This window comes from Condylura cristata, unplaced genomic scaffold (assembly GCF_000260355.1).
Source record: "Condylura cristata isolate star-nosed mole 26May11 unplaced genomic scaffold, ConCri1.0 scaffold00004, whole genome shotgun sequence".
NCBI classification, from domain to species: Eukaryota; Metazoa; Chordata; class Mammalia; order Eulipotyphla; family Talpidae; genus Condylura; species Condylura cristata.
In genome coordinates, this window is record NW_004567105.1 from 63,970,118 (window position 1) to 63,982,728 (window position 12,611).

Here is a 12,611-nt window from a genome sequence, read left to right on the forward strand (position 1 = left end):
AGAGGTCTGCCACGCCATGTGGGTCACCTCCAGGGCTGGGATCAAACTCACATGGAAGCAGCTGTGGCTATCTTGCAGTGCTGTGTCCTAACCCGCTGCGCCACCAGGGAGTACCCTCCTTTTTAGTTTTCTTAAGCATGTAATGAATGGGTATCACTGTCGTCCTGCTGGGCTGCCATGATCTGATGCTCTTAGAATCTGCAGAAGCAGGAGCTAAGCAAGGCCACCCCATTAGAAGGAAGTGACAGAGCTGGAGCTGAGTTACTATGTCCCCAGTGACACTCCCTGCTCTGACCACTACACAGAACTGCCTGTCCACAGACGGGGACTCTGGGCAACAAGCCTGGGTGGAAAAACTATATCCTGCCCAAGTGACACTTAGCATCAAGACACAGCTACCCTGAGGAGTACCTGAGCAAACAAGGGTGAACATGTCAGCCCTGAATACTCTAGAACTCCATCTGCTTGTTCAGTAGGCTTCAAGGATGAGAGAGACCAGGTGGGGCGGGTAGAAATGTCATTGAGGACCCGGAGAGGAGGATGGAGTGGGAGGGGGCAATTGAAGGGAAAACTGGGTTGCTCCCAGAAAGCTGGCCAGCCTTGCTTTGCCACGGGTGCTGGGGAGGGCGTGCTTCCAGACTCCCCAATGCCTGGCTACCGCGAACCCCTGTTTTCCAGACTGCCAGGACCACCGGTACTGCCTCGGGAGGTCCTACTCACTCCAGGTGCCCCCAAACATCCTCCAGCTGCCCGTGGATCTACACGACTTCTCCTGGAAGCTGCTGGTACCCAAGGACAGTGTGAGCCTGGCGCTGGTGCCAGCTCAGAAGCTGCAGCAGCACACACAGGAGCGGGCCTGCAACGCCAGCTTCAGCTACCTCGTGGCTAGCACCGTCCCTGGCAAAAACCTTTACTTTGGCTCCTTCTGCTCTGGAGGCTCCATCGAGCAGATCCAAGTGAAGCAGAACATCTCTGTGACGCTCCGCACCTTTGCCCCCAACTTCCAACAGGACATGGCCAGGCAGGACCTGACCGTGTCCTTTATTCCACACTTCAAAGGTAAGGGGCAGTTCCATCGCCCCCTCTCACTTTGGCCTTTCTGTGGGCCTGTGGCCTCTTTATTCAGTCATTCATCTGCAGAGAAGGGACAGAGCTGAGGGGGCTGTTCCTCATGCCAGACAGTTGAAACACACTGAGTCCCCATCCTTATTTTACCTAGTGTGGAAAATTCCAGGAGTTACAAGTAATAAAGACTCTTCTAACAGTGGGAGGCAGTGGTTGGTAGGCAGCAGAACAAATAATCAGGTTCGAGTCTTTTTTGGAAGCAGGCAGATCAGAAATGAGAAACAAGCCAAATATTCCAGAGTCCTGGATTTTCAGTGCAATAACATAAAAATTCTTAGGCAGACATTTTTATGATTCTGCTTTGACAGTCAGGATGCAGGGTGGCGAGGCTGGAAGACAGGGCTGTGAGGGAGGCGCTTCTCGGAGCGCCAAGGTGCCAACCCTCACCCCTGAGCCGGCCTGCCTCACTGTCCTGAGGCAGGAAACCAGGTTGAAATAGGTCACCATGGTGAACCCCACCTGGTGGCTTTGAAAAGCCATAGTCACCATTCCGAGTGGTTAAAGAAACAGTCACATTAGTTAGAGACCATTTTTAAATTGACCTGTGTGCTTTTGTCCTCAGAGGCCTGAGTGGGAGGACAAAGCATCTTCAGCTATGGGAGTGAGATGGTCTGTGCTGCCTAATATCGCCAAGGTTACCAGAGAAGCCCCCTCTGGGGAGTCTTGGAAAATAAGACATTCTCATCCTTGTGGAATGTTGGGGGTTTATTTCGCCTGAGATAAGGAATGAGTTAGTTGACATGTTGGCGGCTCTTCTAGCTGTGTAGGTCTAGAATTCTCTCTAGCACCCTAAGTGTTTTTGATGTCTGGAGCAGGAATTAGTCTATACCAGTCTCCCTGACTGGTGGGGCATCAGCTGAGGGACATCTGAAAAGCAGCTGAGATGACCACCAGTTTGGTCAGTTGGCCAGGTTCTTGTTTTGTTTTCAGAAGACTTGAGCACCTAACCCTGTGCTGAGCAATGCAGGAGCCACTGGCTAGTTAGTGCAGCGATTGAAGTTTAATTCGAGTCTCCCACAGGCACAGGAGTGGCTTCTCGATGGGACAGTGTTGCTCCAGAACTTTCTGAGTTTCCCTTCACCTCAGAAAGCTCTACAGGACAGCCCCAGGTGAACCTGTCCACCAGAGTCTCCTCTATTCCTTCTTCTCTCCACTTTAGTTGAGTAAAACAGTCGGTGTGGGTTCTCTTACTTTTCCTGCAGAGGACAGTGTTTTCATGGTGACCCCGGACAATAAGAACAAGGTCTACCTGAGGACCCCTAACTGGGACCGGGGCCTGCCATCACTCTCCTCGGTGTCCTGGAACATCAGCGTGCCCAGAGACCAGGTGGCCTGCCTGACCTTCCTCAAGGAGCGGACTGGGTTGGTCTGCCAGACAGGGAGGGCCTTCATGATCATTCAGGAGCAGCGCAGCCATGCTGAGGAGATCTTCAGCTTGGAGGAGGAGGTGCTCCCCAAGCCCACCTTCCGCCATCACAGCTTCTGGGTCAATATCTCCAACTGTAGCCCTGTGAACGGCAAGCAGTTGGACCTGCTCTTCTGGGTGACACTTACCCCACGGACTATGGGTAAGGGCCTTCAGGGTCTCTAGGGGATGGTGGAGGACAGCAGGTTGGCAACCGAAGGGTAAGAAGCAAGCCTGGGATATGAAGCAGAAACACTGATGGGAATCCTGGTGGTCTGTGTATCACTCGGCTGTTGCATCAGTGCTGCATAACAAACCACTCCAGAATGCAACACTCCAGAATGGCTTACAAACAGCCATTTATTACTGTTCACATGTTGGCCAGGCAATTCTGGCCTGTACTGAGCTCATCACTCATGCACCTGAGGGCAGCTGCATGTTGGCGAAAGGCCAGGGGCATCTCATAGGCTGAGATCCAGCTAAGCTGGGGTTACTGAACTTCCTTGGCTCTCCTCCATGTAGTCTCATTATTCTCCTGGCAGAAGCAAAGAGACCCATGAGAGGACACTCATAAGGTTTCCTGGTGCTTAGGTTAGGAACATACATGTCGTCCCTTCTACAGCATTCTTTCAGCCAGCCCAGATTCAACAGCCGGACAACCAGATTCTGCCTTTTGATGGGATAAGCTGCAGGGTCACATTATAAAAGACCTGGTTCAGGGAAGGTGGATAAGTGGGGCATTTTTGTGGTCCAGCTACCACTCTCATTTATTATGACTCTGTCTGACATAGGGGACATCTCTTCATTCCTCTGATCTTCCTCAGCTGAAAGAATGTTGTTGTAGAAGGAATGATGTGTGGGCTTCTCACCTAAGCACCAAAGACAAGTACCTCGTAAAAGTATCACTGGTGATTCAGTGTCAGTGATTAAAATGTGGGGCCCTGGAAAGTGGGGCGCTGGAATCCATGAAGTGCCCTCAGAGCAGAGACAAGGCATTTGCCTTTGTCCTCAAAGTTGCAAGATCCACTGAAGAGTCTCAAGCAATGAAATACTTGTGTGACCAGGCAGTCTGTGGTGGGGCCGTGTTTGCCCTTTATTCCAGAACAAGAAGGGACCGTGGAGGTTGTTTTCTTGTGATCCCTTTTCTTTCTGGCTATCTGAGACGCTGAGTGTCTGCCCCAGTCCACACAAGTGAATAGGAACAACAGACTTTGCAGGAGCGAAAGACCCAAGAGAAGGTGCTGTCTATGTTCTCAGGTTAGCTCCTAGGCATTCTTCCAATCTCACCTTTATTTTCTGTCATTTCCATTCCTACTTTCTCTCCATCTCACCTTTGGTTTTCTTGTTGAACAAGCAAGCTTCTATTTGGTGGAGGGCGCCTGATTTATTTTCTTTTTCCTTTGTGCAATTGTAGGAAAAGGACAGCACAATGAAACAACCCTCTCCTAACTCCTTCAATTCTGACTCCCTGTTTTCTCCTCCACCCTCTGCTCTCTTCTCCACCGCCAGCTATGGCAATGTGGGGGAACACCCCAGTATAGGCCTTTGGAGTAGATCTGGTGCCCCAGCTTATTGTGACTGTGTAGCACTGCATACCAACCTACCCCAAAATTGTGCGGCTTGCACAATAATTATTTTGTATGCCCATAATTTCCTGGGTCAAGAATTCAACAGAGCACAGCAGAGCGGCTCATCTCTGCTTTAGGGTATGTGGGGCCTCGGATACCTGAAAGCCGCAGGTACGGTTCTCCTGGAGACAGATCCCGGCAGCATGGCGCTCAGTTTCCTCGAGTTTCTCACTTTGTTTTTCTCACGGGGTCTCCTCGGCTAGCTTGGGGTTCCTCACCACATGGAAGTCTCAGCGTAGTCAGACTTCTCCCCAAAACTGCACAGCCCAGAACCAAGAGGAAAGGAAATGGGCTCCTACGTGTGTATGGTGCGCAGGGAGGGCGGGACGGCGCGGCAGCCATCTTTGGAGACCACGCTTGTCGCGGTCGGCCTAACCACGCGCATCTCCTCCCTCCCTTGTGTCTCTGCTCACAGACCTGAATGTGGTCATCATTGCCGTGGTGGGAGGCGCCGCCTTGCTGCTGTTTGCACTCGGACTCATCATTTGCTGCGTGAAAAAGAAGTAGGTGGAATTTCTTAAGCTGCCTTCAGCTGATCTGACACGTCCTTATGTCACACAGACCAGAGTTATCATTAATTATTGACTTTTTTCCTAGCTTCTCATTTCTTCCTGAAGATCAGTGTGAAATAATATTGCCAGTCTATTGTGAGTTATGCTTAGAGGAGACTCAAAAAAATCTCACACCCAGCATTAGGGGGAAAAACCCACTGTGCTGACAGACACCCTGGCTTCGGCTTCAGTGCCGCCGCTGACCTGTGTGGGGTGCAGGTGCCCCGGAAGCCACTGACGTCTGCTCGGTAGAGGGTGAGCCTCGCGGGGCCTCTGAGCAGGAGACTCCCGCAGATCAGGCCTCTGAACCTGCCCCCTGTCATCTTGGTCTCCAGTTTCTAAAGCAAACTGTGTGTTTTATGCTTGTTTATTGGACCTCAAACTAGCACCCGAAAGCCAGCCCTGTGGGCGAGAGGAAGGCAGACCCAGGTAACTGACTCAGTCTCACTTTCCACCCCCTCAAGATGACAGCATCTGTTTTATGAAAGGCAAGTGTTAACCTTTTTAGACAGAGTACACACTGCCTCCAGGACCTATCAGTTCTGCTCATGTTTCTGATTAAATCCACAGCACAGGGCAACATGTGTTTTCCTTAGCATGATTTGACACTCCAAGAAAAAAAGATTTTTTTTATTGACTGGGACTGCGAGCAAACAGCTGAAATTCCCAATCAACATTAAGACGACCTAGAAACATCTCTACTGGCAAGGAAGGGCCTGCCCCCAGCAAATCCGGGGAGAGGCCTCTTCTGCATGAAATGAGAATGTACTGATATTGCAGAGGGGAAGGAACTTCTTTCAACAAAACATCATTTTATTGTTTCTCTGGAAAATTTTGCTTTACTGGGGTGCCAGATGAGAAAGCACCATACTAACCCTGAATCCCAGCTTCCTCATCAGAAGGGACTTGGGCACAGGTAGACCTAGTCCTTCTTTCACCCCTAAACTACCCTGGCCCTGGCCTGAGAAATCACCAGCCCCAGCCTTGCTGTGGGGGAGGCCACCCACTGCAGGATTGCTTAGGCCTGCCTGTCACCTGGCTGGAGGTGATAGGCTCTCTGTGGAGAATGAAGACAGCACCCTTGAACTGGTTCACCAAGCGTTTACTTTTGAGGGTCTGCGGGACACTAAACCATGTGAGGTGTGGGAGACACAGCATGAACAAGACCTTGTCTTGTTGGCTCTGCCCATGTGGGGAGGGGACCAGTTTCCGGGCAGCATGAGGAGAGCTTTGGTGAGACAAGCCCGGCGCTGGGGGTGCACAGGGTTTCAGTGGGAGCCTTCAGAACCCTCCTGGACAGAGCATCAGTGTTACAAGCTAAATGTACTAGATTTATTTTTATCTCAGAAAGTACAGAGTGCCTGTCCACAATTAGTGAGCCTTCAGCCTGTGCATTATATGGTCCATTATGTTAATTGAGCTATAACGTCCCCATCTGAATCTCCGGTCAGCTAAAAAGTCAGCCTCCCCTGCTGTTTGGCTCAGGGAGAAGGAGGCGAAGCGTTGTTTTCTGTGGCAGGGAGTGCTAATGCCTGCCCATGTCCGAGTACCAGGAAACATTACCAGCCAAATGGTAATGGTGTTATTGAGCACCCCCGCCCGAATACTGCCTTCTTTTGCGGCCTCCTCTGTTGGAGGTCACCGCCAAAGGAACCAGACCCCTCTGCTAAAGCTCAGTTCTCCTGACCCTCAGCCCCAGCTAAAAATGAACACACAGGCTTCCATCCGAGTCTCGTGTATCATTTGCCACCCAGATGGGCAGAGAACTTCCCCAGCCCAAAGAGGAATGAAGCGTTAGTTGAGGAAAGTACCAAGGAGACCTGGCAGGGTGGCCTGTGCCCAAGGTGGGTGGGCTGCGCCACCATCCATACCCGGTAGAGAAGAGGGCTTGACGGCTGTCTCCAAGCTGGGTATTTGCAGCAGCCATCAAAGCAACTTGGAGCACAGGGACTATTAAAAGTGTGCTCTGTAATCTACTCTGGTCTGTCCCCTACTCCCAAACACGGGAGACAGAAGCTGGCCTTTCTGAGAACAGCAGTTTCAGTTGCCAATGCCAAGTGAGAGCCCCTGAACGGCCTGTGTGCTGTGGAAGTGTGGGGTTGGTACGCATCTCAGGTGGTCTTCCCCTGACTCCTGTCTCGTTCCCTTTCTCCCAGCAGGACAAAGGAGATAAAAGGCCTGACTGTGGGTGTCTACAACGACAATCCCAATACCCAGATGCCCATGAAGCCCAATAAGTTCCAGAAAGGCCGCAAAGACAACGAGTCCCACGTGTACGATGTCATCGAGGACACCATGGTGTATGGGCACCTGCTCCAAAATGCCAACGGGTCCTTCCACCAGCCGGAAATGGACACCTACCGGCCCTTCCAGGGCCCCATGGGAGACTGCCCTCCCTCCCCACCTCCGATATGCTCCAGGGCTTCAACTAAAAAGTTGACCACCGACGAGCCATCCCCAGACATCCCTCCTGAGTCTGAGAGTGAACCTTACTCCTTCTCCCACCCCACCCAAGGCGACAGAAGCCTCGAGAACACCAGCGTTCCTTTGCTGGGTGTCCAGGAGCCAGAACAACCTGCAAAATAACGAACTCATCCCAAAGACTTTGCATAATTCAGGGCACTGAGATTTAATTTAACCCTTTAGCGTTCCTAACCAGGAATCCTAAAGAGGAGGAACTGTAAGGAACAGCAGGAGAGTTTCCTGGATGCTTGCTACCAACTTCTCATTTCCAGGTAGACCCGTCCTGATGGTGACATGCTGAGAATGGTGGATATTCTGATCTGGATACAATCATCACAGCTCATGTCCCTCTAAACTCAGGTTGGGTTGTAGAGCGGCTGGCAATGCCCAGTGCCAGTCACTCAGTGCAGGGTGGCAGCAGACCCTCGGTTTGGATCTGGATTGGACTGCTTCAGGTGGACTGTTCTGACTCCCAGGAGGCCTCACCAGAGGTCTCTGCTGTCACTGGGGCCCCCTGGCTGAAACGACAATGTGCTTTTTTATTACAGTTATTTATTTGGTGGTTCTGTATATTTAAGAAATTGAATGTATAACCACCCAGCTCTTTTCATGTGACATGATGATAACTCACACTGACTGGTTGGCTGTCTGGGTTTTGAGTTCTGCCAACCACCAGCTAAACAAATGCTTGTCCTCTTGGAGGTGGAAATAATGTGCAAGCTGTCCAGCCAGAAAAGGATGTGTGTGCTTGAGCAGCACTGACACTGACTGACTTTGGCCGGAGACCTGCTGGTCTCTGGCTCTGCCTGTGGTGCTGCCCCGAGACTCATCCTGGATCCCCATGTCTCGTGGCCTACAAACCCAAGGAATGACCCTGAACTGCTGTGGCGACTCTCCCAGCTGTGGCAATACTTTGGCATTTAAATAGAAATTTAGGAAGTATTTTCACCCTCTAAAAATGTTTTAAAATATACCAGAGGAGCTGTGTAGCAAATTACCCCAGATTAGGTGGCTTAAAACAACACACATTTCTGATCTTGTGGTTCTGGAGATCAGAAGTGCAAGGTGGGTTTCTCGGAGCTAAATCAAGCTGTCCGCAGAGCTGTGCCCCTGTGAGAAGCTCAGGGAGAATCCACCCCACCCCCCTACCCCCCACCCCCGCTTCAGCTTCTGGAGCCTGGTCACATGCGGCACCTGCTTGCTTCTCTGGCTTCCCTGCTGCACTTCTGAGAACCTTTACTTACAGAGCCTTCCCACAGAATACAGGAGGGTAACCTCCCCGACTCAGAGTCCTTCACTACCTGAAAAGTCCCTTTTGCCATGTAAGGTGCGCAACCACAGGCCCTGGGGATTAAGACGTAGCCGTCTTTGGGGAGACGTCATTCTGCCTACCACACTGTCCTACACCACAGCAGGAGCTACCCTGTTCCAGCCCGCAGGTATATTTTGTTTAGCCTGCAACAAATTTTAACTCTTCGAATTATAAAATGTCTACGTAAAAACCCAGATCGGAAAATCTGGCCATAATGGGACTCACATTCTTACTTGGACATAACCAGTTCGACTCTTAGCTGGGGCATCACCAGTTCACCGCAGTCTCCACCACTCCCTGGAGCCTCCCACACTGAGGCTGTGTATCTATCGCTATTGATCAAGGCCCCATAGGGCTGCTTTTCTTTTTAATGAAATGGAAAGTTTGAGACCCATATCTTCTATCAAATGAGGAGCTAGTTAGCAAGGCTGGTGTGTTTCAGAGAGCTTTTTTTCTTACACATTTCCCTCATTTATACCCACATTTCCTTCATTTTTATACTAATTACCAGCTTAGCTCCTCGGGCATTTGCCTTTGTGGCCCCTGAGCTCCGCTGAAAGGAAGGAGACTATGGTGTGGCTCCTCAGTGCAGCCCAATATTTCTGTGGCAAAACCTTCCTTTAAATACAAATGACCTCAGGCATTCCGTGACTTCACCTTGGCATCACGCAGGCTGACTACCACGCCTCCCGGGAAGAGTTTTGCTGTCCCCTACATGATGCATATACCAAGCCTCCTGAATTCTTTCCAGAAGGAAGACTTTGTTAGTTTGGGGTTTGGGTGGCTTTTTTGTTTGCTTGTCTTTAGTGATGTCCTTGGTGCTACAAATGGCACATTTCCTTTCTGAAAGATTCACGCCTGCCCAGTTACTGTGACCTCTTGGGCCCAGGTGCTGGCAACCCCCGCTATGAAGGGCCAGAGCAGAGTGGTAGCTTCGTTCCCTCAGCTGAAATGGCATCCTTGCTGGAAGTCACCATCGGAGCCACGAAACTCCATTCTCTGTCTTCCCGGACCTCCTGGCCTCTCCTGCGGTTCCTCGGCCTATGCGCTGCCTTCCACTTGGACTGTGGCTGGCCATCTTGGGGACTCACCACCATCGTACACGTCGCTTTTCTTGACCAAGGCCCCATTATCATCTTTTAATGGAGATCTCAGAATTCCAAGCCAAGTTGCTGTCTTCCTGAGACCTCAGGCGGATGTAATGTTTTCTGTAGATGTACCTCCTTGAACAGGCTCAGCCTGACGTACCCCTAGCTCTTCCCTTGAGAGCCCAGGCCCCACTTATGTAAAGTATTTCAGAAGCCAGTCAAGCATACTGCTGAAGCCTGCTGAGTGCCAGCACAGCGCCCTCCACACTGGGCCTCCTCATACCCAGCTGCCTTCACCCCTCCGCTGTGCCAACGTGAAAGTTCCTGCAGGACTGACCTCAACATCCGGGGTCTGTTCGCACAGGACAGGGGAAGCCTCGAGGACGTGTCAAGGGGAAAAAGCCTAAGTCCATGGGACAGAACCTTGTGGAAGTTCAAAGACAGGTCTGTATGGATCTCAATGCTAACTGGAAGTAATTTATTCATTGTAAGTACATTTGTGGTAGCGTTTAGCATTTTATTCATTTCCTACAGTTTTGTTTTTGTTGTTTTTTTTTAATAAATAAGTATACACAAAAAATGGGCACCGGTTGTTTAAATCCTTGGCCGACTCGCTGCCTGGCCTAGCAGAGGCTCCAATTTCCCACTGACTGAGACAGATGAACTTGGGCTTAGCAGATGCTGCCTTCTCTGTGTGTTTATGGCCCAGGGACCCCCACCTTGGGCTGCCAGTGGATAACCCAGGCCAGGGCAACTCAACCAGAAATCCACTTTCCAAATAGTGTTATCACACAGTCAGTGCCAGCGACAGGCCAGGAGTGCTGACTCCTCGTCAGACCACGGGGCTTCCCGGGCGTCTTACAGCAATGGTGTCTGGGCTCCCAAACAGTGTCCCAGGGTAGGAAATCGGAGCTGCCAGCCACTTGAGGCCTAGTCTGGAAAAACTGGCACAGAGTCATCTCTGTTGTATCCTATGGGCACATCCGCCACAGAGGCTGCCCAGGCTTAGGCGGGGAGCAAGCCCCAGCGCCTCATTGGAAGAGGTGTCAAAGAATGTTTATCTGTCTTTAACATGCTAGAGCATAGCCAGATTATCACAGCCAAGTGCCTAGGCCTTTTTCTTGCTCACTAGATTTCCAGATCTGGGTCATATCCCAGGTCTCTGCCTGCCTCTTCTGGGGTCTCAAGCCTGAGTCTCTGGCCTTTTGACACTGTCCCCATGGGATTCCAGCTGGGTCCTCTATAACAATAGGGCCCTAAATCTTAGCCAATATCTGCCTGGGTGCCAGTCCCACATTTTCAGCACCTAGTAGACTGGTCAGCTCCTCTACCCAAGTGGTACCCCACATCCAATTCATTCGCACTTCACCCTAAATCCTTCCCTCTTTAAAGAAGTTCATTTCCTGACTCTGCCCCTAATAAGCAGTGTGGCCTGAAATTGGCTTCTCTTTCCCTCTACACAGAGTAAATCTAAAGTTATTTCCTTCTCTAAAATGTTCTGATCCCCCAGTCACCCAGGCCCAGAATACGGGACCCAACTTTGGTGCATCTCTGTCACTCAGCCTGATCCAGATTCAACAGCCTGCTCCACTCATCAGTCCTTACTCATTATGTGACTTCCTGGCTCTGCAGAATTGTCCCTCACAGCAAAATCCTCCGTCCCCTGCCAAGGGGCAGCACCTCCAGCTTACCTTTGGCTTCCTGTCTCTCCCGGTTCACAGCTGGTGGCAGGGCCCTCATACCCGAAGGAGTGGCAAGTGGCTTTCCTTCAGAACACTGGAGTTTTGAGTTTCTGCTGGTGTCCCCCTCACCTGTGGTTAGTCCCCCCACCCCCACCCCCCCACATGTACAGCCATATGGTCTGGATCATTTGCTGATAAGATCTAGGCTCTGCTAACAGTGAAAACAAACCTTAAAGAGAGAGGTAGCATTTTTCTCTCTCTTGTACTTTGAGATCTACGGCCAGTTTAACCACTGAGCTCAGGTTTCAGCATCAGAGTTTCACCCCAACATGCTCAAAATCCCCTGGGCGCCTCACAGGCACTCCTGCCCATATCTTTGCTCATTCCCGCCTGGCCAAAAGCTGCACCCTCTCCCTCTGATCATGCTTCAGAGTCTCGACACTGCCTCCAGGAAGCCCTCCCATCCCACCAAACTCCCCTAAATTCAATAGTCCTAAGGATCCATAACACTGCACTCAGGTTCATTACCTTCATTATTTATATACAACAGCTTCCAGAATAATGTAGCAAATCACATTTGATTAGATGGCTGGGTTCTCCTCATTCAGACATTTATTTTGTCAGGTTCATATCTTAACAATTTGAGAGACTTTAAAGAGATGTTCCTTCATCCCATCACTCTTCTTAGATTCCACTCTAAAAGTCATTGTATGCTTCAAATTATTTTACCTTATCTTTATGTGCTATCTAAATGCTTCCATTAAAAAATATTGAAGAAAAAAAAGATTGAGTGTCATTTAGTATTTACGATTTTTTTCAAAAGGCATGTTTTTGGCAGGCTTTAAATAAGGGCCAGTGTATAATACAAATGCAGCCCATTATAACATTATAATAAAACCTTGAATCTAGCAGTAACACAGTGTTTTGTTTACATAATGGGCACTAACTAACCTCAAAGTACAACTTGTCACTGAAAGTCTAAGGATTTGACAAAGAGCAGTAATCACCAAGGAGACCCGAGTGAGCCCATTTGGACAATGAACAAGCTAATTGGAAATGTTCATCCATATGGGAGGTTTCATCATATTACAGAGTTCATCTTTATTTCCCCCATTCTGAGCAAGGCTTGAGTCTGCTGAAACTGAAGGCCTCTGTAAGCCCTGCTTGAGTACATTATTTGTCCTCTGGCTTCAGTGGAAAGAACAGTTTCTATACCTTTTCTGTTCTGCTCCAGTTAGTGGCCCATCCCTTGGGCCAGTGTCTGTCTGAGTTCTCACACCTGTGTCCAAATTGCCTAGTGTCTTAACATCGAATGCAAATTCCTGGGCCCCACACACAACTGCAGAATCAAGATCTC

At 50.1% G+C, this 12,611-nt stretch overlaps 1 protein-coding gene across 2 annotated transcripts in view; it reads left to right on the top strand.

Annotated features, from left to right (window-relative positions):
- Positions 1-8,319, top strand: part of CDCP1 (CUB domain containing protein 1) — a 49,361-nt gene extending 41,042 nt beyond the window's left edge. Inside the window, exons 6-9 of one of the 2 annotated variants that reach the window (XM_004676253.2) lie at positions 679-1,059; positions 2,328-2,693; positions 4,574-4,661; positions 6,866-8,319. In XM_004676253.2, the coding sequence (XP_004676310.2) occupies positions 679-1,059; positions 2,328-2,693; positions 4,574-4,661; positions 6,866-7,295 (1,265 nt within the window). In that variant the 3' untranslated portion in view covers positions 7,296-8,319. The remainder of the gene's footprint in view (positions 1-678; positions 1,060-2,327; positions 2,694-4,573; positions 4,662-6,865) is intronic. The other variant, XM_012720528.1, reaches the window with a different exon arrangement.
- Positions 8,320-12,611: the final 4,292 nt, after the last annotated feature.